Below are 24,368 nucleotides of genomic sequence, written 5' to 3' on the forward strand. Positions count from 1 at the left end.
GGGGTACTCTGGAGTCACGCCCGCTACTCTGTCATAGGGAAGGGGTACTCTGGAGTCACGCCCCGCTACTCTGTCATAGGGAAGGGGTACTCTGGACTCACGCCCCGCTACTCTGTCATAGGGAAGGGGTACTCTGGAGTCACGCCCCGCTACTCTGTCATAGGGAAGGGGTACTCTGGAGTCACGCCCCGCTACTCTGTCATAGGGAAGGGGTACTCTGGAGTCATGCCCCGCTACTCTGTCATAGGGAAGGGGTACTCTGGAGTCACGCCCCGCTACTCTGTCATATGGAAGGGGTACTCTGGACTCACGCCCCGCTACTCTGTCATATGGAAGGGGTACTCTGGACTCACGCCCCGCTACTCTGTCATAGGGAAGGGGTACTCTGGAGTCACGCCCCGCTACTCTGTCATAGGGAAGGGGTACTCTGGAGTCACGCCCCGCTACTCTGTCATAGGGAAGGGGTACTCTGGAGTCACGCCCCGCTACTCTGTCATAGGGAAGGGGTACTCTGGAGTCACGCCCCGCTACTCTGTCATAGGGAAGGGTACTCTGGAGTCACGCCCCGCTACTCTGTCATATGGAAGGGGTACTCTGGAGTCACGCCCCGCTACTCTGTCATAGGGAAGGGGTACTCTGGAGTCACGCCCCGCTACTCTGTCATAGGGAAGGGGTACTCTGGAGTCACGCCCCGCTACTCTGTCATAGGGATGGGGTACTCTGGACTCACGCCCCGCTACTCTGTCATAGGGAAGGGGTACTCTGGACTCACGCCCCGCTACTCTGTCATAGGGAAGGGGTACTCTGGACTCACGCCCCGCTACTCTGTCATAGGGAAGGGGTACTCTGGAGTCACACCCCGCTACTCTGTCATAGGGAAGGGGTACTCTGGACTCACGCCCCGCTACTCTGTCATAGGGAAGGGGTACTCTGGAGTCACGCCCCGCTACTCTGTCATAGGGAAGGGGTACTCTGGACTCACGCCCCGCTACTCTGTCATAGGGAAGGGGTACTCTGGACTCACGCCCCGCTACTCTGTCATAGGGAAGGGGTAAATCTCTGACGACAGCATGACAGCAGCAGTGTTTTCTCTCCAGCCTTTGAGAGAGATTCCCCTCCATTAGCACACTTCCCTCTCTCGTCCCCCTATCCTGTTCATTCTTCCGAGACCGAGCCCAAGAACTATCTATCTGCTGAGCCACATGACATGGCATAAAGTGTCTGTGTGGTCAGCATGTTTGTATGGAGGAGAATGTGTTTAGTTACCATCATTATGAAACCGGTATCTTCTGTATGACATATGTATGATATACCCCTATGTATTAATAAAGTACAGTACTCTATATTCAAAAAGTGTTTTTATATTGATGTGTAGATTTTGTACTTACCTGTGTTCTGTCTTTCAGGTGACATCCACCTGCGTCCCAGCCCCAGACCTGGTGAGGATTCATTTAACTCTGTCCTCCTGCCTTCATGTCATTGTAATTTGGTTTGTTTGAACTTAGTTTGGCATTAGTAAGGTGTTCTTCACTCTGTCTTTACATTCTGATACTCACTGCAGTGCTGTACTACAAAAGCCCCAAACTAAAATAGTTGATCTCTTTCCCTCATTCTCAGCAAGGCTCCACAAGGTCTTCGTCCCAGAAGAAGAGGAACTCCCTTCCCAGGTACCAATCACATATTTACCAGTGAAGGACTTGTTATATTTCTACTTAGTAGTGAAGGACGTGTTCTCTTTCAGTCAGTAGTGAAGGACTTGGGACAAGATTAAATCCGTTGCAGGTAGTGTATTATTTACTCAAGAGTGTGAGTGTGGAGTAATTAGATTTATTAGGATCCACATTAACCAATGTCACGTCCTGACCTTAGTTCCTTTTGTATGTCTCTGTTTTAGTTTGGTCAGGGTGTGAGTTGGGGTGGGCATTCCATGTTTTTGTTCTATGCTTTCTATTTCTATGTGTTTGGCCTGGTATGGTTCCAATCGGAGGCAGCTGGCAATCGTTGTCTCTGATTGAGAACCATACTTAGGCAGCCTGTTTCCCACTATGGGTGTGGGTAGTTATTTTCTGTTTAGTGTTTTTGTTGCACCTTGCAGAACTGTTCGTTTGTCGGTTTGTTGTTTGAGTATTCATCTTTATTAAAAGTATTATGAATACGTACCACGCTGCACTTTGGTCCTCTTCTCCTTCTCCCAACAACAAACATTACAGCCAATGGAGACAGCTAGTCTTAATGGGGTCCGACACATAATGAAAAATACATTACAGACAAAATACTTTACAATTTGCATGAAAACATCAATGTGTGTGTGTGTGTGTGCACATGTATCAGTTACACATACAGTACCAGTCAAAAGTTTGGACACAACAACTCATTCAAGGGTTTTTCTTTATTTTTACTATTTTCTACATTGTAGAATAATAGTGAAGACATCAAAACTATTAAATAATTATGGAATCATGTAGTAACCAAAAAAGTGTTAAACAAATCAAAATATGTTTTATATTTGAGATTCTTCAAAGTAGCCACCATTTGCCTTGACAGCTTTGCACACTCTTGGCATTCTCTCAACCAACTTCATGAATGCTTGTCCAACAGTCTTGAAGGAGTTCCCACATATCCTGAGCACTTGTTGGCTGCTTTTCTTTCACTCTGCGGTCCAACAAATCCCAAACCATCTCAATTGGGTTGAGGTTGGGTGATTGTGGAGGCCAGGTCATCTGATGCAGCACTCCATGACTCTCCTTGGTCAAATAGTCCTTACACAGCCTGGAGGTGTGTTTTCGGTCATTGTCTTGTTGAAAAACAAATGATAGTCCCAAGCACAAACCAGATGGGATGGTGTTTCGCTGCAGAATGGTGTGGTAGACATGCTGGTTAAGTATGCCTTGAATTCTAAATAAATCACTGACAGTGTCACCAGCAAAGCACCATCACACCATGTTTCATGGTGGGAACCACACATGCGGAGATCATCCGTTCACCTACTTTGTGTCTCATAAAGACACAGTGGTTGTAACCAAAAATACCCAAAATCTCATCAGACCAAAGGACAGATTTCCACCAGTCTAATGTTCATTGCTCATGTTTCTAGGCCCAAGAAAGTATCTTCTTCTCATTGGTGTCCTTTAGTAGTAGTTTCTTTGCAGCAATTAGAACATGAAGGCCTGATTCACACAGTCTCCTCTGAACAGATGTGTTTGTTACTTGAACTCTGAAGCATTTAGTTGGGCTGCAATCTGAGGTGCAGTTAGTTGCTGATTTCTGAGGCTGGTAACTCTAATGAACATCTTCTGCAGCGGAGTTAACTCGGTCTTCCTTTCTTTTGGCGGTCCTCATGAGACCCAGTTTCAACATAGCGCTTGATGTTTTTGCGACTGCATTTGAAGAAACTTTCAAAGTTCTTGACATTTTCCAGATTGACTGACCTTCAGGTCTTAAAGTAATGATGGACTGTCGTTTCTCTTTGCTTATTTGAGCTGTTCTTGCCATAATATGGACTTTTACCAAATAGGGCTATCTTCTGTATACCAATACTACCTTGTCACAACATAACTGATTTGCTCAAACACAGTAAGAAGGAAAGAAATACCACAAATGAACTTTTAACAAGGCACACCTGTTAATTAAAATGCATTCCAGGTCATGAATCTGGTTGAGAGTATTTCAAGAGTGTGCAAAGCTGTCATCAAGGCAAAGGGTGGCTACTTTGAAGAATCTCAAATCTCAAATATATTATGATTTGTTTAACACTTTTTTGGTTACTACATGATTCCATATGTGTTATTTAATAGTTTTGATGTCTTCACTATTATTCTACAATGTTTGCTAAGAGCTGGCAGCAAACTGATAGGTCTGCTTTTAGAACCAGTAAAGGTTGCTTTACCGCTCTTGGGTAGCAGAATGACTTTGGCTTCCCACCAGGCCTGAGGACAAAGACTTTCCTCTAGACTCAGATTAAATAAAGGAGTGACTATAGAGTCAGTTACCATCCTCAGTAGCTTTCCATCCAAGTTGTCAATGCCAGGAGGTTTGTCGTTATTGATCAAATTAATAATAATTGTTCTACTTCTCCCACACTAGCTTTACAACATTCTAACTTACATGACTTTTCTTTCATTATTTGTTTTTTTTCTGCATGAGTATGATGGCTCACTTTTAGTTGTTGGCATATCCTGCGTAATTTTGCCCACTTCGCCAATGAAGTAATCAAGACCTGGCCAGATGAAAAACGCAAAGTGATTGTTTTTGTGGTTTCCCAGCAAGAAATGTGAACCTTTGAGTGGGTGTTGAAGGAGAAATGAAGATAGACAGCGATGATGGAGAGATCGATAGAGTAATTGACCCTCTTTCTCCCTTTCCTCCTTCCCCTCTCTCCTCTCCTCCAGGAGTGTGAATCATGTGATGGAGAGAGTGATGGCGAGGCACTATGACTTTGACCTTACCTACATCACTGAGCGGATCATTTCTGTCTTCTTTCTGCCTCACCTGGAAGAACAACGTTACCGTGGCAACCTACAGGAAGTGGCTGCTATGCTCAAGTCCAAACATCAAGATAAGTTCCTGGTGAGTTGGGGGGAGGGGACTACTGTATTTGGAAAAAAGCAATTCACACATCCAAAATGTGAACTGGGTTGGCAACTAAGCAGACTGAAACGGGGAGGGAGGAACTGTGCTCGTTTAAATGTTCTTGCAAATCGTTTTCAAACTTTTGCGTGCGATAATGAACATGACCCTGGTGCTGGGAACATCAGTCGATACATATGTATAAAAAGAAGCCCACATACCGTGTTGCCACTCCACAGAGTTAATTTATTGTCTTATCACCCCGCCATGAGAGGACTGGCATGGGTGCAGGCTTTTGCTCCTGCCAACCAGTAACACTCCTAATTCAATTTATCAACTAATCATTGTCCTGAATTAAGGCTTTGATTTTTGGAATGGGGCGTTATAATACTCGGGTGAAGTAAATACCTGTACCCACAACGGCCCTTACAAGGTAAGGTTTACCACTTCTGTCCATATGGAGATAAAATGGACATTTAAATGGAATACATTTATTGTATGATCCATTTTATCAAACATTATACTCACAAATCGCAATGAAAAGGAGATCACATTTAATTTGAAACAGATTTTAATTTCTCCCTGACACTTTTTATAATACCAAAAACAAAGGTGTGTGTGTGTTTGTTTCCTTGTTCTGGCAGAAATGTAATGATCCGTGAACAACAGTGTTTTGTATCGTAACCTGCGAACCATTGAGCGCTAATGCCATCTTCTTCCATTAGTCTTTTATGTAGCTAGTAAGAGACCATAAGTCATGCTTACATTCCGTTTCGGTATTAACTACGTTACTGTGTGGTGTTATGAAGAAGCAATGCAAACACTATATTGTTCTTTGTAAACAAACGCTCATTGTTTTGTTTCGTGTAATCACATACGTGATGTGCATTTTTGCCACACAACTTGCAGTCAACGTTGAGACAAAGTTGTGTTGTGGTTGTGTGCTTGCCGGGTATGACATTGTTGATTTCCTCGTCTTTTTGTCTCAACATCTACCTCTCCCAGCTCTTAAACCTGTCTGAGAAGCGTCATGACATCACACGACTCAGCCCCAAGGTAGGTTGACTACATACACACTAGGGCTGACCCCATGTAGTCAACTGATCGTTTGTTTGGTCGATAGGCTGTTGGTCGACCAAGATTTTTTTAGTTTTTAGTCAAACAGTCGCAAATATATAAATCAGACAGGTGTCACGATGTCTGATTCACGCCTGTGTGAGTGGACTAATCCATTGTGGAGGCCGCGGGGGTGGCACACCAGTAGTACATTTACCGTTAATTGCCATAATTTCTAATCTACAATGTTTACCGTTCTCATTGTCAAGACTGGAAACGTTGTTTTCAGATCGCACCACCTAGGCATTTCATTCCATTTATGAGTTGTCAATTTATTAATTAATGAATTGTCTTTCATTTGTAGTGCTCCTGTCAGTGTTGAGTAAGGAAGAGCACCTGATTATGCAGAGAAGTAGGCCTAGGCTACATGGCCTGCGCGCAAATATAGGCCTATAAAATGTGCCCATTTGGGGATCTGTTAGCATTTAAAAATATATATATATATTATTTGAAAGGATTTTCTTTTGCAATTCTGTACAAACAACAGCACACAAGAAAAAAAAAGGAAAGAAAAACACAGCTGCCAGACATATGAAATGAAGTATTGCTTAGGCAAGACATGGGACAACAAGAGAAAAACAATGACAGTTACAACAGCAGTAAGTGTTCCTAGTTAGTGTTCACAGTCAGCCTCTGTCCAGACGGTCCAGAAACAGACCCCAAACCTTGAGAAAACTGCTGGAGGAGTTGGTCCTAAAAAACTAATATTTTCCAAGTTAATGGTGTTAATAATTTCTGCTAGCCATCTACTGAAGCAAGGGGGGTGACTTCCATTCTGTGAGGGTTTCTTCTTTGCAACCACCATTCCAAACATCAGAGCCTGTTGTTCCTCATATGACGATCTTAGAACAGACGTTGAGCAGCCAAAGAGAGCGAGATCTGCCTATGGGTCAATGGCCCTCTCAGTTGAAGTCGAAAGTTTACATTAGGTTGGAGTCATTAAAAATTGTTTTTCAACCACTCCACAAATTCCTTGTCCTAACTAACGTGCCAAAACTATAGTTTGTTAACATCTACTTTGTGTATGACACAAGTACTTTTTCGAACAATTGTTTACAGACAGATTATTTCACTTATAATTCACTGTATCACAATTCCAGTGGGTCAGAAGTTTACATACACTAAGTTGACTGTGCCTTTAAACAGCTTGGAAAATTCCAGAAAATTATGTCATGGCTTTAGAAGCTTCTGTTAGGTTAATTGACATAATTTGAGTAAATTGGAGGTGTACCTGTGGATGTATTTCAAGGCCTACCTTCAAACTCAGTGCCTCTTTGCTTGATATCATGGGAAAATCTAAAGAAATCAGCCAAGACCTCAGAAAAAAATTGTAGATCTCCACAGGTCTGGTTCATCCTTGCGAGCAATTTCCAAATGCCTGAAAGAATCACGTTCATTGGTTCAAACAATAGTACGCAAGTATAAACACCATGGGACCATGCTGCCATCATACCGCTCACGGAAGAGACACGTTCTGTCTCCTAGAGAGGAATGTACTTTGGTGTGAAAAGTGCAAATCAATCCCAGAACAGCAGCAAAGGACCTTGTGAAGATACTGGAGGAAACCGGTACGAAAGTATCTATATCCAAAGTAAAACGAGTCCTAAATCGACATAACCTGAAAGACTTGTGTTCCATATTTGGCCACTGCCCAGTTGCCAGTACGTTAAATGCCCTGGCATTTGCAGCCTAGTAATAATTATTGAAGATGGGTAGGCAGGCCTAAGCCGCCACTTTCCTTGGGCTTTTGCAAGTGTGCTTTACGAATACGGTGGTTTTTGTAACCCCAGACAAATTACAAGATTGTAAAAAATGATTAGGTAATACAAATTGGGAGATTCTGGCAAAAATAAAGGTACCTGGGGAGAGAGAACATTTGTATGGCATTAATGCGCCACATCATGGAAAGAGACAGTATTCTCCAGCTCTCCATGTTTTGTTTTAGCTTTGCAACCAGTTCACTGTAGTTTAGCTTGAAGATGAGCTTTGGATTTCTAGGTGTTTCTAGTCCCAGGTAAGTTAAGTGGTCATGCACCACTTTAAATGGTATCCTCTCTACCATTGTTGTAAAACTATCTGCGATACACATGAGATCACTTTTTCCCCAATTTATTGAATAGCCAGATAGTTTGCCAAATGAATTGATTAAGTCTAGTAGTTTAGGGACAGAGGCTACTGGGTCCAAGAGGTATAAAAGTACACTGTCTGCATATAACGAAATACTGCTTTCTATGTTTCCTACTTTAAGACCTTGGATATTAGGATGAGCCCTTACTTGTGTCGCCAGGGGTTCAAGGGTGACGGCGAAGAGCAAAGGACTGAGTGGACAACCCTTTTGAACAGATCTATGTAGTTCAAAGAGACTGGATGTGTCATTGTTGGGCAGAATAGAGGATGTTGGGCAGGCGTAGAGCATTTTGACCCAGGTGATAAATGAGTCGCCAAATCCAAATCTAGTGAGTGCTTCAAACATATCTAGCAATATAATAGCTGCCCTGGAGCCCCTCCCCTGATTTGCATAAAGAATGCTCAGCAGCCTGCACACATTAGAAAAAGAGAACACGCCGGGGATAAACCCTGTCTGATCCGGATGAATAATGGTTGTTGCATGTTTGTTCAACCTATCAGCAAGCACTTTGGTGATAATGTTTTTATCAAAATTAAGCAATGCTATTGGTCTATAATTTGCAGGATCTGTTGCCTCTCTGCCTTTTTTTCAACAGAACGCAAATAGTGGCTTCATACAATGATTTTGGCAAAATATTATTTTCTGTTGAATCAGTGAACATCCTGAGTGAGATGTCCACTAGATGTCCACTAGATTCCTGGATTAGATTATTTAGATGATTTAGAACCTGGTCAGAGGTGATATTTGAAGTAGTACATGTAGACAGTCAGTCAAGATACGGAACAAGGTAACAAATAAAATCACCTCTAATTATTAAATTAGTGGTACTAAGATCTGGGAGCAAATCAAAAACATCACGAAAGAAATGTTAGAGCCATAGACGTTCAATAAGGTGACAGGAAAATAATGAATGTTCCCTGATACATGTGGGTCTGTAGACATGGAGGAGAGTTGAAAATGGATGTTTTTATGAAAGAGAGTAGCGACACTTCTAGCTTTGGAGGAGAAGGGTGATTGAGAAGGGTGATTGAGAAGGGTGATTTGAGAAGGGTGATTTGAGAAGGGTGATTTGAGAAGGGTGATTGATAAACTTGAGAAATTCAGTTGGATCTCAGATGCCGCTGCACCGTGGCTAAAGTGCGTTTCTTGCAGGAAAATTGTCAGCACCAAGTGATTTCAAGTGCTTTAATACCATGCCCCTTTTGCGTGTGTAGCCGAGACCATTCACGTTCCTCGAGATGTTAATGTGACAGTATTAACATCTGACTGATTCCCAAGACCCCCTCCCCCCCAGAGATACCCGCCCTCCCCACTGCTTCCCCAGAGAAACCCGCTCTCCCCACTGCTTCCCCAGAGAAACCCGCTCTCCCCACTGCTTCCCCAGAGAAACCCGCTCTCCCCACTGCTTCCCCAGAGAAACCCGCTCTCCCCACTGCTTCCCCAGAGAAACCCGCCCTCCCCACTGCTTCCCCAGAGAAACCCGCTCTCCCCACTGCTTCCCCAGAGAAACCCGCTCTCCCCACTGCTTCCCCAGAGAAACCCGCTCTCCCCACTGCTTCCCCAGAGAAACCCGCTCTCCCCACTGCTTCCCCAGAGAAACCCGCCCTCCCCACTGCTTCCCCAAATTAAGCATTGTTCTCCCCATCTCACATAAATGAGGACCGCCGGGCATGATGGCTAGAACAGACCCAGTACTATGCTACTAAGCTAACAACAGTCAGACTTAACAGCCATCTCCACGGTTGTTGGAAATCAAATTAATACGTTACCGCTTATGAATAAACATAGAATCCACTGTTTCCGCAGTCATTATCGCAGAAATTTGTGGGTTGTGATTTCACACTTTCAGTTTTGTTAAGTAGGTGGCAGCCTCTTCGGCCTAGTGAATACTTTTTGTCATGCAGCTGTGATGAACATGCAGCTTTGCTGGAAACCGCAGGCTGTATTTCACCTCCACCTCTCCATTGGTCTGCAACACATCTCGGAATGTGCACCGTTGCTCCATCACCTCCACCTCTCCATTGGTCTGCAACACATCTCGGAATGTGCACCGTTGCTCCATCACCTCCACCTCTCCATTGGTCTGCAACACATCTCGGAATGTGCACCGTTGCTCCATCACCTCCACCTCTCCATTGGTCTGCAACACATCTCGGAATGTGCACCGTTGCTCCATCACCTCCACCTCTCCATTGGTCTGCAACACATCTCGGAATGTGCACCGTTGCTCCATCACCTCCACCTCTCCATTGGTCTGCAACACATCTCGGAATGTGCACCGTTGCTCCATCACCTCCACCTCTCCATTGGTCTGCAACACATCTCGGAATGTGCACCGTTGCTCCATCACCTCCACCTCTCCATTGGTCTACAACACATCTCGGAATGTGCACCGTTGCTCCATCACCTCCACCTCTCCATTGGTCTGCAACACATCTCGGAATGTGCACCGTTGCTCCATCACCTCCACCTCTCCATTGGTCTACAACACATCTCGGAATGTGCACCGTTGCTCCATCACCTCCACCTCTCCATTGGTCTGCAACACATCTCGGAATGTGCACCGTTGCTCCATCACCTCCACCTCTCCATTGGTCTGCAACACATCTCGGAATGTGCACCGTTGCTCCATCACCTCCACCTCTCCATTGGTCTGCAACACATCTCGGAATGTGCGCCGTTGCTCCATCACCTCCACGGTGTAGTCGGGGAAGATTCAAATCTTTTGACCTTTGTATTCCATAGCTCGCTGTCGTCCAAGTCGTAGACTGAGCTCCTTTTCCTTAAAGTGATGTACCCTTGCAATTATGGTGTGCAGCCTCACCTGGTGAGGGCTTTATCTGTAGAGAGTGGTGTGCACGGTCAATGATGAGGGGCTTTGGGATGTTGTCATTGCCCAGCAGCTTGGTAATGAGCTTGGACACAAACTATGTGGGTTTACCATGTTCTTCGTCCTCCAAAATCCCCACAAGTTTGATGTTCAGCCTGCGACTTCGGCCTTCTAAGTCAAGAACCTTGGCTTGGAGCGCCTTGTTCTTTTTTTAAAGTTGCGCGCAGGTGGTTTCCAGGCCTCCGATCCGGTTGTCATGGTCAGACAGGGCCTCATCAGCTGTGTCCATGCAGCTCTTCAGTTCGGCCTGTGCTATCTTTAGAGACTCAATTTGTTTTCGAACCTGTCAAAGCGATTGTTGCTAGTTTTTATTACAGCCTCTTTCATTTGTTGACACATTGCCGTGGCGTAATCTTGTTGCTGGGTGTCTGAAGAGTTGTCATCTTCAGTACTCAATGGTGCTAGCTGCTGCTTGTTGGGCCTTTGTAGGTTTTGCGTCAGCTGTTCTGTTGGTTAGTGCCTGGGTTATGTACTAAAAGAACTGTAGATATTTTTGCAAATTTGGAACTAAAACAGTAACAATTAAAGATTTCAAAATAAGCAGAGAGGAGATCTGAAGGAACGCTTGTACTCCATGCGCACTAGCGCCCCGATCTGATAGTATTTCTGATTGTCTTAACTCACCACCACTGTGGAGCTTCTTAAATATGTTTTTCTTCACCTCAAATGCAAGTAAACAAAGTCTGTTTTTACATCCATTGAGAATGACAATAGTTCCTCAATGTAGCCTATTTGAAAAATCTTTCCAGCTCTCTTTCACTCCGAATGAAAGGGGGAAAAAATGTTGTGCTCTGTCATAAAATAGGCCTACCTGATTACTTCTTATCCCTTGCACAAATAGCCTACAACTTTGTCTGTCCGGAACTCACTGGCTCAGGTAACTCTGAGTGCCCAAAATATTTTATACAATGTTGCAAGTTTGCTAGCATGAGCTTCAGGCTGGACCCAACATGTTTCAAGTTCCTTGCAGACAGGCCATGTGTAACCAATGCGATTTATAGGATATTTACTTTTATCTGAATATTTTCTACATGCAGGGTGCAATGTTATATTGTTTGGCTTTATGTAGGCTATATGACAATAGAAGTTAATTTTAGAGTTTTGAATAACCACATGATAATGATTTTGAGATATGAAGACTTTATTATAATTTAAATGAAACTGTTCCACGAAAATGTGCATATGGAAATCATAAAAGTCATGCAGATCGGTAGAAATAAATTGGTACTCCAAATGGAAAAGGGTGGCAACCCCTGGTGTAGCCTATCATCTACCAACAACTTTAGGAGCTTAATGGCAGAATCTGGTTAGGCGATCTTAATCTCTGGCTCCCTATTGAGTAATTTGTGCGTCTTAATTATTTAATCACTGTGTGTTTAAAGCATCAGACAAGCTCAGTAGCCTAGATATAGTTGGTTTTATTAAAACACATAGGGTGTGTCTATATAGGGAAAAATACACATTTAAACATTTAGACCAATCAATTTGTCGGAAGAACAGACCACTCCAGGTCGACCAAGATTTTTTTTGGGGGGACAGACCTAATAAACGCACACTTCAGAGTGCTACTAGTCCAGTATTCATGTGTGAATAAGTCGATAAATAATAGCCTGGTCCACATCTGTTTGTGTTGTCTTGCCAACTACTATGGTCATATTGTCATTCCAAACATGACAATATACTGGCAAGAAAGTACAAACAAGTCTGGGAGCAGGCTAACTAAATAGCCCTCAGGACCTAAAATGTTCTCATCTTCAGGTTGAAGACTTTGGCTGGCCCGACCTGCACGCCCCTCCGCTGGAGGGGATCTGTGCCATGTGTAAGGTCATGGAGACCTGGCTGACCTCTGACCCCAGCAACGTGATCGTCCTTCACTGCAAGGTCAGGGAGGGTTTAGTGATGTGTTGTGTTTTCTGTTCAAATATGTCCAGTTATCTTACATCTCTCTTGTATTTTTTTTTCTCTCTCTCTCAGGGAAACACAGGGAAGATTGGGGTCATTGTGGGTGCCTACATGCACTACAGCAAGATCTCTGCAGGGTATGTGATGAGAGTGTGTGTGTGTGTGGGGGGGGGGGGGTAGTAGTAGTAGCCTGTTTATTGATAGACTGTTTGTGTGTGTGTAGAGCGGACCAGGCCCTAACCACTCTGGCCATGAGGAAGTTCTGTGAGGATAAAGTCTCCTCCTCGCTACAACCCTCCCAGAACAGGTAAGAACATCTCTCCTCTCCCTCTTTCTCTTATGCCATGCAACTTTCCTGCATATTCCTCCCATTTCTCCTCCTTGTGTGTTTTACTCCTAATTTTATACCCCCGTCGCTCTCCTCCCCAGGTATATGTACTACTTTGGGGGTCTGCTGTCGGGGGCGATCAAGATGAACAGCAGTCCTCTGTACCTTCACCATGTTCTGATCCCCAGCCTGCCCAACTTCCAGGCAGCAAGGGGAGGTCAGTGTCCTACTGTACAATGTGATGTAGTACACTACAATGTCAAATCTGTGTTGTTTCAACTTCAAATATAAATGACCATGATGCCTAATGGTTATAATTTCAGTCAACTCAGAAGATCAAGTTTAGTTGAAAATGAAAGGTCAAATGTGTGTAGGAACTCTTCAAGTTGAAACAACAGAAAATGTTGAGATGGAAATGAGTTGGAACTTATTAGTCTAGTACTGTTAGGAGTATCAACATGAGTATTTTTAGAATAAACTAGTATTTTTATTTAACTTCAAAACTTTGGGGGGATAGATTTCAACTCCTTTAATGACATCACATCAACACCCTCTTTCTCCCCCTGCTGTCTCCTTCTTTCTCACACTCCTCCTCTCTGCACAGGTTACTATCCTTTCCTGAAGATCTACCAGTCTCTACAGCTGGTCTACACCTCGGGCATCTAGTGAGCTAATTCATGTTGTTAACGGTGATTGTGGTGAATAATAGCATATGATCTCTACTGTGTTTTTCACTGTGTTCCCTTTCCACCGTCACACACAGTTGGTACTTGTGTACCTTTGTTGGGACTTGTTTATACGTGCTACTGTCTGTGTTTACATGTGTGCTGGTTTGAGTTTACTGCAACTGAACATGGTTTACCTGTGTGTTACTATGTTGAGGTGTGTTTTACTATGTTAGCATGTGTTTTGACTATGTTTATGTCTGTCTGTATGCATAGCGACCCCCAGGGCTCCAGGGCGAGGAAGCTGTGTGTGACGCTCGAGCCAGCGCTACTGTTGAAGGGGGACATCATGGTGAGAGAGCACTGTTAGACACAAAATTGATGCCCAGTGGCGAGCTTTCACTCCTGTCAATCATACTCTACTATCTCCTATTGGATTATAGCTACAGAAGTAAACAAACTATCCTCCATATTGCATTTGAATAAGAATTGATTAGAGCTTTTGTTGCCAATGTGGCGCAAAAATAAGCATTTACACTCTCCCTCTCTCCCAACCTTCTCGGTCTCTCCCTCTCTCCCCCTCTCTCTATCCCAACCTTCTCGGTCTCTTCCTCTCTCCCCCTCTCTCTATCCCAACCTTCTCGGTCTCTCCCTCTCTCCCCTCTCTCTATCCCAACCTTCTCGGTCTCTTCCTCTCTCCCCTCTCTCCCAACCTTCTCGGTCTCTTCCTCTCTCCCCTCTCTCTCCCAACCTTCTCGGTCTCTTCCTCTCTCTCCCAACCTTCTCGGTCTCTTCCTCTCTCCCCCAACCTTCTCGGTCTCTTCCTCTCTCCCCCAACCTTCTCGGTCTCTTCCTCTCCCCCAACCTTCTCGGTCTCTTCCTCTCTCCCCCAACCTTCTCGGTCTCTTCCTCTCTCCCCCTCTCTCTCCCAACCTTCTCGGTCTCTTCCTCTCTCCCCTCTCTCTCCCAACCTTCTCGGTCTCTCCCTCTCTCCCCCTCTCTCTATCCCAACCTTCTCGGTCTCTTCCTCTCTCCCCCTCTCTCTATCCCAACCTTCTCGGTCTCTTCCTCTCTCCCCCTCTCTCTATCCCAACCTTCTCGGTCTCTTCCTCTCTCCCCCTCTCTCGATCTCAACCTTCTCGGTCTCTTCCTCTCTCCCCCTCTCTCAATCCCAACCTTCTCGGTCTCTCCCCTCTCTCGATCCCAACCTTCTCTGTCTCTCCCCTCTCTCGATCCCAACCTTCTCGGTCTCTCCCCCTCTCTCGATCCCAACCTTCTCGGTCTCTCCCCGTCTCTCGATCCCAACCTTCTCGGTCTCTCCCCTCTCTCGATCCCAACCTCCTCGGTCTCTCCCCCTCTCGCGATCCCAACCTTCTCGGTCTCTCCCCCTCTCTCGATCCCAACCTTCTCGGTCTCCCCCTCTCTCGATCCCAACCTTCTCGGTCTCTCCCCTCTCTCGATCCCAACCTTCTCGGTCTCTCCCCCCTCTCTCCCCCCTCTCTCTATCCCAACCTTCTCGGTCTCTTCCTCTCTCCCCTCACTCTATCCCAACCTTCTCGGTCTCTTCCTCTCTCCCCTCTCTCTATCCCAACCTTCTCGGTCTCTTCCTCTCTCCCCTCTCTCGATCCCAACCTTCTCGGTCTCTCCGTCTCTCTATCCCAACCTTCTCGGTCTCTCCCTCTCTCCCCTCTCTCTATCCCAACCTTCTCGGTCTCTTCGTCTCTCCCCCTCTCTCTATCCCAACCTTCTCGGTCTCTTCCTCTCTCCCCCTCTCTCTATCCCAACCTTCTCGGTCTCTCCCTCTCTCCCCCTCTCTCTATCCCAACCTTCTCGGTCTCTCCCTCTCTCCCCCTCTCTCTATCCCAACCTTCGCGGTCTCTCCCCCTCTATCCAGGTGAAGTGCTACCACCGGCGGCCGCGTGGCTCAGAGAGGGAGGCGGTGTTCAGGCTGCAGTTCCACACCTGTACAGTCCACGGAGCTCAGCTGTGGTTCGGCAAGGGAGAGCTGGACCTGGCCTGTGCAGGTACCTTTATCAGGGGTGGGGTAGAGGGGATGTCAGGGAGTTTAGGAAGGAGGGGGAGGGAGGGGAGCAGGGAATGGTTGTGTTTCAGGATGATATGCAGTTGCTTATTATTGGAGGCAGTCAGACAGACACGCAAGCACGCTGTCTCACTCCTTTGCACACGCACACTTGCTCGCTCACTAACACACACACAAACAGAAATCTGACTTGTAGGCAAGACGCAACACAATCTGACAAGAATCAACCATTTTTGATAAAATATTTAATTTTAAATAGAATATTGATATACAAATAAACAATTTATTAGCAAACCTATACCTGCCAATATCCTAACTGATAGCTCAGAGGCAGAGAGTAAGCACATCTCCACTGCCAACTCCAACATCCCCAGAATGGTCTCCAGGTTCTCCATCTCCTCATCAGAAAAGAGTCACTGGGCCTTCCAAGTGTCGCAGCGGTCTTACTGCATCGCAGTGCTTGAGGCTTGACTACAGACCCGGGTTCGATCCCAGGCGCACATTTGGCCCAGTGTCGTCCGGGTTAGGGAAGGGTTTGGTATGCTGGGATTATCTTGTCCCATTGCGCTCTAGCAACTCCTTATGGTGGGCCAGTACAACACTTGGAGACTGGGGATGGCCTCCTGCACATGTAGCAGAATAGAGCAAGGGAGAAGTAGATAGAGGGGTATTTACTGAGCTGGTGAATTCAGGCTGAGCTGGTGAATTCAGGCTGAGCTGGTGAATTCAGGCTGAGCTGGTGAAGTCACTTACTGAGCTGGTGAAGTCACTTACTGAGCTGGTGAAGTCACTTACTGAGCTGGTGAAGTCACTTACTGAGCTGGTGAAGCCAGGCTGAGCTGGTGAAGCCAGGCTGAGCTGGTGAAGCCAGGCTGAGGTGGTGAAGTCAGGCTGAGGTGGCGAAGTCAGGCTGAGGTGGCGAAGTCAGGCTGAGGTGGCGAAGTCAGGCTCAGGTGGCGAAGTCAGGCTGAGGTGGCGGAGTCAGGCTGAGGTGGCGGAGTCACTTACTGAGCTGGCGGAGTCAGGCCGAGGTGGCGGAGTCAGGCCGAGGTGGCGGAGTCAGGCCGAGGTGGCGGAGTCAGGCCGAGGTGGCGGAGTCACTTACTGAGCTGGCGGAGTCAGGCCGAGGTGGCGGAGTCACTTACGCCACCTCGGCCTGACTCCGCCACCTCGGACTGACTTCACTACCCCAGCCTGACTTCACCAGCTCAGTAAATGACTTGTTTGGATGCTGATTGGTTGATACAGTGGGGAGAACAAGTATTTGATACACTGTCGATTTTGCAGGTTTTCTTTAATTTTTATCATAGGTACACTTACAAAGCAAAAAAGAAAATCAGTGTATGATTTTTTTCTTGAGTGTAGGGGTTTTTTGGCTAAAAAACATACCCATTTGAAACTGCCTATTTCTCAGGCCCAGAAACTAGAATATGCATATAATTGTCAGATTAGGATAGAAAACACAAAAGTTTCCAAAACTGTCAAATATTGTCTGTGAGTATAACAGAACTGATATTGCAGGCGAAAACCGGAGGAAAATCAAACGAGGAAGTGCTGTTTTTCCTGAAAGCTCTCTGTTCCATTGGATGCCTTGCCTCCATTTAAAGGGATATCAACCAGATTCCTATGGCTTCCTCAAGGTGTCAACAGTCTTTAGACATAGTTTCAGGATTTTGGAGTGGCCTAGCCAGTGGCCTAGCCAGTCTTCAGACCTGAACCCAATAGAAAATCTTTGGAGTGAGCTGAAAGTCCAGGACCTTGAAATGCTTCTTACGAAGCCACTCCTTCGTTGCCCGGGCGGTGTGTTTGGGATCATTGTCATGCTGAAAGACCCAGCCACGTTTCATCTTCAATGCCCTTGCTGATGGAAGGAGGTTTTCACTCTAATCTCACGATACATGGCCCCATTCATTCTTTCCTTTACACGGATCAGTCGTCCTGGTCCCTTTGCAGAAAAACAGCCCCAAAGCATGTTTCCACCCCCATGCTTCACAGTAGGTATGGTGTTCTTTGGATGCAACTCAGCATTCTTTGTCCTCCAAACACAGTTTTTACCAAAAAGTTATATTTTGGTTTCATCTGACCATATGACATTCTCCCAATCTTCTTCTGGATCATCCAAATGCTCTCTAGCAAACTTCAGATGGGCCTGGACATGTACTAGCTTAAGCAGGGGGACACGTCTGGCACTGCAGGATTTGAGTCCCTGGCGACGTAGTGTGTTACTGATGGTAAGCTTTGTTACTTTGGTCCCAGCTCTCTGCAGGTCATTCACTAGGTCCCCCCGTGTGGTTCTGGGATTTTTGCTCACCGTTCTTGTGATCATTTTGACCCCACGGGGTGAGATCTTGTGTGGAGCCCCAGATCAAGGGAGATTATCAGTGGTCTTATGTCTTCCATTTCCTAATAATTGTTCCCACAGTTGATTTCTTCAAACCAAACTGCTTACCTATTGCAGATTCAGTCTTCCCAGCCTGGTGCAGGTCTACAATTTTGTTTCTGGTGTCCTTTGACAGCTCTTTGGTCTTGGCCATAGTGGAGTTTGGAGTGTGACTGTTTGAGGTTGTGGACAGGTGTCTTTTATACTGATAACAAGTTCAAACAGGTGCCATTAATACAGGTAACGAGTGGAGGACAGAGGAGCCTCTTAAAGAAGAAGTTACAGGTTTGTGAGAGCCAGAAATCTTGCTTGTTTGTAGGTGACCAAATACTTATTTTCCACCATAATTTACAAATAAATTCATTAAAAATCCTACAATGTTATTTTCTGGATTTTTTTCTCATTTTGTCTGTCATAGTTGAAGTGTACCTAAGATGAAAATTACAGGCCTCTCTCATCTTTTTAAGGGGGAGAACTTGCACAATTGGTGACTGACTAAATACTTTTTTGCCCCACTGTATATGTTCGGGTTGTTTAGTCTGGGCTGTTTGTCTCTCCGTAGATGACCGCTTCCCTACAGATGCTACGGTGGAGTTTATCTTCTCCTACAGCCCAGAGAAAATGAAAGGTACTGAGAGAGTGTGTGTGTGTGTACAAAGCTGTGTGTGTGTGTACAAAGCTGTGTGTGTGTGTACAAAGCTGTGTGTGTGTGTACAAAGCTGTGTGTGTGTATACAAAGCTGTGTGTGTGTGTACAAAGCTGTGTGTGAGCGTACAAAGCTGTGTGTGCACATGTGTGTGCACATCCTTGTTAGTGTGTTGTGTGTGGGTCTGAATTCCAAGTGTGTGTGATATCTAGTATCAATCTCTTTCTTCACAGGGCGAGAGTACTGTAAGAATGACCCATCTGTTACAGTGGACTGCAACACCTCAGACCCAGTGATGCGCTGGGACTCCTATGAGAACTTCAATCTGCACCACCAGGATAGCACTGAAGGTAAGGGTGAAACACACACACACTCATACATATAGGAAGAGTGGGGTAAGTTGAGCCAAGGGGGTAAGTTGAGTCACCCTTGTTTCTAGGAAACCATACTGAAAATGAATCATGGCGTCTGTGAAGGAAGAAACCACATGGGAAAAGTGGTAAGCAAGTTATGTCCAAAAAACTGATTTTCAAATGTATTTATTGTGTTAAAGGTTTTATGATGCTTGTATCTAAACCTAAGTAGATCATTTTAAGATTGTTCTATACATCAGTTGGGGTCTCTATAAGCTTCAATATAAGGCCCTAAACCTAGCATGAAAGTGCACCCTTGTAGCTGTGTGGTCTTACATTGTTAAAATGTTTGCCTTGGGGTAAGTTGAGCCAATGACCATGTGGTAAGTTGAGCCAATTGAAACGTTTTCTCCACTGGCATAATGCAAGGCGTTATCACTGGGTTATGAGGTTAAAATGGCCTATGTTATGAGTGTTTAAAAAAAGTACAAAATGTGTGTTCTGTTAAGCCTGTGTTAAAATATGCTTAAAATGATTCAAAGACAACGAAGCGATTGTGATGAATTGTGTTTGGGAAATAAAGATAGACATGGTTTTAAAAGGTTGTGGTAATATTTCATTCAGTACAGAAATTTGCAGGCGGCAACTTATCCCATACCTGGAATAAGTTGTGCCAAGAGACCGCTAATGTTTAAAAAAATGTAATATTTACATGAATTCTGGTTATTTCTAGAGTTACATTACTTAACATCCTGAAATATATGTAGATATATTTGCTAGAAAGAATAATAGATTTCCCTTGAAGGAGTGATACTGAATGTAAAAAATAGCTCAACTTACCCCACTCTGACCTACAGACATACATAGTTTATCATGCACGCAACTACACCCACACATCTCTGGTGTACATACTCACGCCACCAAGACAACATTCCTGGGCTCATACACACAAGCTAACCCTGAATCCCTCTCTGGTTGTCAGACATCACCCACACGCGTGGTCCTCTGGATGGCAGCCTGTACGCCCAGGTGAAGAAGCATCGAGGCCGGGGTTCTCCCAATGCATGCTCCACAGGAAACCCCACAGCCAAGCCCCCTCCACCGGCCCAGCCTCAATCTCAACCTCAGCCCCTGTCCCTCAGCTCCGACTCGGGACACTCCTCCAACCCATCCGAACACATGGAGGACCCCCCTCCTTGCCCCCTGTCCCGCCTGGAGAAGGAGGTGGTGGACTGTCTACTGCGGAGGGGGGAGGGTGGAGAGAGAGACAGGGCAATGCAGAGGGAGAGGGACCGGGAAATGGCCATTTTGGATGATGGAGACTCTGTTCCAGAAGGAGGGCTGAGGCGGGAGCAGTGGTCATGCCACGGTCGAAAATGTCAGAGGTGTGGGGAGGCATCGGGTTGGGAGAGGGAGCCGTGCTTTGCTAATGGACATTGTATGGCCCACTGTAACAGCAGCACCAAGGGGAACCTAAAGAGCCGAGCATTATCCGCCTTACCCTCCCAGCAGCCGGTGTCTCCTCGCCCCCTGGAGCCCCATCTGGACATGTGCCATCTCCATAGTGCCCATCCCCTGCCCAAGTTGCCGTGGGAATGTACCCCGCCCCCTTTACCCTGTCTCCATCGGCCATGCTACCCCTACCCCGCCCCTGAACACGCCCCCCTAAACTCCCACACCATCACGGCCTCCAATAGGCTCTTCTGCGGTGGAGAGGAGTGTCGGGTCTTTCATTACCCCGCCACCCGCCCTGCCCCACCTCGCCTCTCCCACCAATCCCTGCCCTCCAGCCCATATAGGGAGATGTTTTTCAGCCCGGCGGCTCCTCCTCGCTCTGATGGCTGCCCATGCCAAGACTGCACCTGCAGGCAAGAGCACCAATCGGCTTCAGCCAGAGCCTTCCACCCGCTGTGCCCGGACCAACCAGAGAGCCTGCACTGGCCCCGAGGGCAGGACTCTGAGCTGTGGGACAGGGATGCGGGGCTGAGGCGGGGGAGGGAGGGACATTCTCAACTATGGGAGCCGGATAATTCGTGGGAGGCGGAGAGAGAGGCAGAGTTTTGGCAACGGAGGTCAGTGAGAGGGATGTCACCCTATATAGGTTGTCACTCCCCCTGGGTCAGGGTCCCAGCCCCCAACCCCTCCTGGACAACCCCGGGGGCAGCAGTGGGTACAACACACCCCTACCCCCCTGCCACTCCTACCCTTGCTCTCCCTACCAGCAGGACTCCCCCTCGGAGAGCCACGGGAGCCCGAGGTATGCCTCGGGGTACCAGTCTGGGTCCACCTTACCCCTGCCCCCTGGTAGCCCAAACCCTGGTGACTCCCAATCGGAACCACCCACCGACTTGCAGCAACAGACTGACACTTGTAAGTGATGCAACCTCACACAGTGGTGAACCGTGACTATAGGACCTAGGCCTTCAGAGGGACCAAAAATCTTCCAATATGTTTTATCAAACAAAAAAATCCAGAAAATAACAGAAAACATAGCATCACTTAATGCGCCTGACATTACATCTAGTTGTAGTGAAGGAGGAGCAATACTTTTTGATGACATTAGGAATGAATTAAACATGCCTGGCTGCGCTTCGGGCTGCCACACACACAGAGAAAGAACCGGCATGGACACAACATGACACACAGCATAAAATAATGCATTGTTTTCACCATTTTTGGTAGCCGACACCAGAGTTGGGACCAAGTCATTGCTTTACAAGTCATAAGTAAGTCTCAAGTCTTAGCACTCAAGTCCCAAATCAAGACCATCAAGTTAAGTCTCAAGACCGTCAAGTCTCAAGTCCTTAACTTTGAGTTGAGTCTTAAACAAGTCATAATGTGCTCTTCACCAAATGTAATACCATTTCATATTTTTAACAAGAGTAATAGTATATTACATTTACGCAAATCATGAATGCTTTTCAAAATATCTATATATTTATTACTTTCCAAATAAACGTCATATTTCCATGGAAATAAATGGGTAGCCATGAGAAAGACAGCCCCCCAATAGTGATCGACTATCGAGGATCGCAATTCGGCGATGTAGGCTTGAACAAGTCGCCCAACCTTAACACACACACACTCTGTGTGGTTACAGTAGGCTAACATATGTTAATGGTTTTAGGAACAACAGAAACATCAGGCAGGATTTAGGCTACCAACTGCCTAGCCATTTGTAGCTCAATCTTGGGTGCAATGATCACGTTCCCGCACTGACTGACTGTGTGGAGGCTCATTGATTTAACGTTACGTTAGCCTACATGATACACCAGTAAAGTAATCAAATATATAGCTGTCGGCTATATTAGCCACGTTCTTTGCAGCTTCAAATGTCGAACAAAGTTGTAAATTGTTGCGCTTCTGTCTGTAATTTTCTTCCCGCATGTTTTGCAAGTTGCAATCTGTTTTTTGTTGATACAGCGTCGTCTTTATATCCAAAAATAATCCTTTTTGGGTACCATCTTTTCAAGGCCTGCATCTGAATTCACCCGCCGACGTTCCTCTGCACTGCCACACACAACTTTTTCTCAGCTGGCACAATTTGATTGGCTGCTGTCCGATTCAAACTGTAATCCGTTAAATGAAGAGTTGATGCGCTGCACACTTTAATTTTAATTTTAAAAAAGGCTCAAGTCCAAGTCAAGTCACGAGTCATTGGTGTTGAAGTCAAATTTGAGTTGCAAGTCATCGTATTTCTGACTTGAGTCTGCCTTGAGTCCAAGTCATGTTACTCGAGTCCACACCTCTGGCCAACACCACAATCACCAACAGCGACAAGAACAGTGTCACATCAAAGGTGACAGGCTCATGGTGCTAAAAGTACAGCGACTGTAATACGTGTCCACTCCTTGGTGCTGAAGGAGAGACAGTTTTGGTCTAACACATAGACAGGGCTGATAGACAGGCGACAGCAGTCACACACAGCATCAAATAATGTTAAAGGACAAGCAGCCCAGTAGGCCCCATGAAATCATACCACTGCAAAATCGCAAGCAGTTCACGCCAACATTTATATTAACAAACCAGCTATGTCTTCCCAGTTCAAATATATTTTATCACGTTCATCACACTAACCAGTGATCTAAAGTTTAAATGCAACAATGTTTCACAGTCATGATTTTCAAAGAGATAGCTAACAGCAAGCGAGCTGCAACAACAAACAGTTTCACTCACCAGATAAGGATAAATTGTAAATGAAGTTTGAAAGTTAATCTTAAAAAGGGTTACGCTAACAAAATAACAACCGCTGCTGCAGCCGCCGTCACCATTGTCACACTACTACAACGGAAGCTAGCTAACATAACTAGCATTAGCGTGTGAACTAGTGCTTGCGACAGATTTTTTTTGTCTTGCGCTCTCTTCTTCTTTAAGGTTTTATGGCAGACTACAACCTATTAGTGTATTGCCACCACCTACTGTATTGGCTACTATCAGCCTACTATTCTGTATATTGATTCATTACCTCTTACGCTCTCAGTAGTGTCCTGTCGAGGCCTTGTCCCACCCATTGCAAGTCAAAATATGATTGGTTAATTCCACTGTCACTCCAAAATTCTGCACTAAGACAGTTGAATGGCAGAGGCCTTCTGTCCAGTTTCTGAAGGTCAGCCAATTGTTGGCTGAGCTAGCTAGTTTTATCTACCCAGAGACCACCAAAGAAAATCCTGATTGGATTATTTGTTCTATTCAGTATTAACCCTTCTCTTTCCAACACAAACTGGAGAGATGAAATCAGGAAATTATTACAATTATTGTAAAGATGAAAAAGAAATTAAAACAACATTTTATTTTTTTAAATGATACATTTTTATAAATCCTTAGAGCTTCTCTGAAGGCCTAGAAGGCCCTGACGGTTCCACACTGATCTCACAGGTACTGTATTATGCACATGTTTACACTAGATGGATAAAATGCAACTGGACTTTCTTTCTTGAACTCTCCTCTCTCATTTACTCCCCCCTCTCTCCTTCTGTCGCTATGTCTCTCGCTCTCTTTATTTCTCTCTAGGTGCATCATATGTGGTGCAAAACAGTGTGGGTATGGAGGACTCTTCTTCCCAGGGGTCGCTGGGGCAAAGGTTAGTATTGGGAGAGTGGGAGCGGTGTTTGTGTTTTCAGTGTGAATTGTGTGACACATAGTGGTGAAGAAAACTCTGGAGCAGGATATGTAATCTTTTTCAGCATCAGACCTGCCTAATTCTCACTTTAAACATTGTTTTTGTGTTTAATAAGCTAAATTACACATTTGGTTAACATGTGACCCCAAAGTGAACTGTTCTTGCAATTTGTAGTCATTTCAGATTGACATATATTACATATATTTTTTTTTACAAAGTAGTTTGGATGTAGTG

The 24,368-nt window shown here is 45.5% G+C and overlaps 1 protein-coding gene across 1 annotated transcript in view; it reads left to right on the top strand.

Annotated features, from left to right (window-relative positions):
- The first annotated feature begins 4,390 nt into the window (after positions 1 to 4,390).
- The window catches only part of LOC115131805 (tensin-2-like), a 32,383-nt gene continuing 12,405 nt past the window's right edge, over positions 4,391 to 24,368 (top strand). Inside the window, 14 exon segments of the mRNA XM_065003712.1 lie at positions 4,391 to 4,566; positions 5,572 to 5,622; positions 12,459 to 12,581; positions 12,675 to 12,739; positions 12,826 to 12,909; positions 13,032 to 13,147; positions 13,535 to 13,595; positions 13,872 to 13,947; positions 15,490 to 15,619; positions 18,579 to 18,644; positions 18,896 to 19,012; positions 19,998 to 21,128; positions 21,131 to 21,385; positions 24,026 to 24,095. Coding sequence (XP_064859784.1) covers positions 4,405 to 4,566; positions 5,572 to 5,622; positions 12,459 to 12,581; positions 12,675 to 12,739; positions 12,826 to 12,909; positions 13,032 to 13,147; positions 13,535 to 13,595; positions 13,872 to 13,947; positions 15,490 to 15,619; positions 18,579 to 18,644; positions 18,896 to 19,012; positions 19,998 to 21,128; positions 21,131 to 21,385; positions 24,026 to 24,095 — 2,507 coding nt within the window. The 5' untranslated portion in view covers positions 4,391 to 4,404.

This window comes from Oncorhynchus nerka, linkage group LG2 (assembly GCF_034236695.1).
Source record: "Oncorhynchus nerka isolate Pitt River linkage group LG2, Oner_Uvic_2.0, whole genome shotgun sequence".
In the NCBI taxonomy this organism is placed as follows: domain Eukaryota; kingdom Metazoa; phylum Chordata; class Actinopteri; order Salmoniformes; family Salmonidae; genus Oncorhynchus; species Oncorhynchus nerka.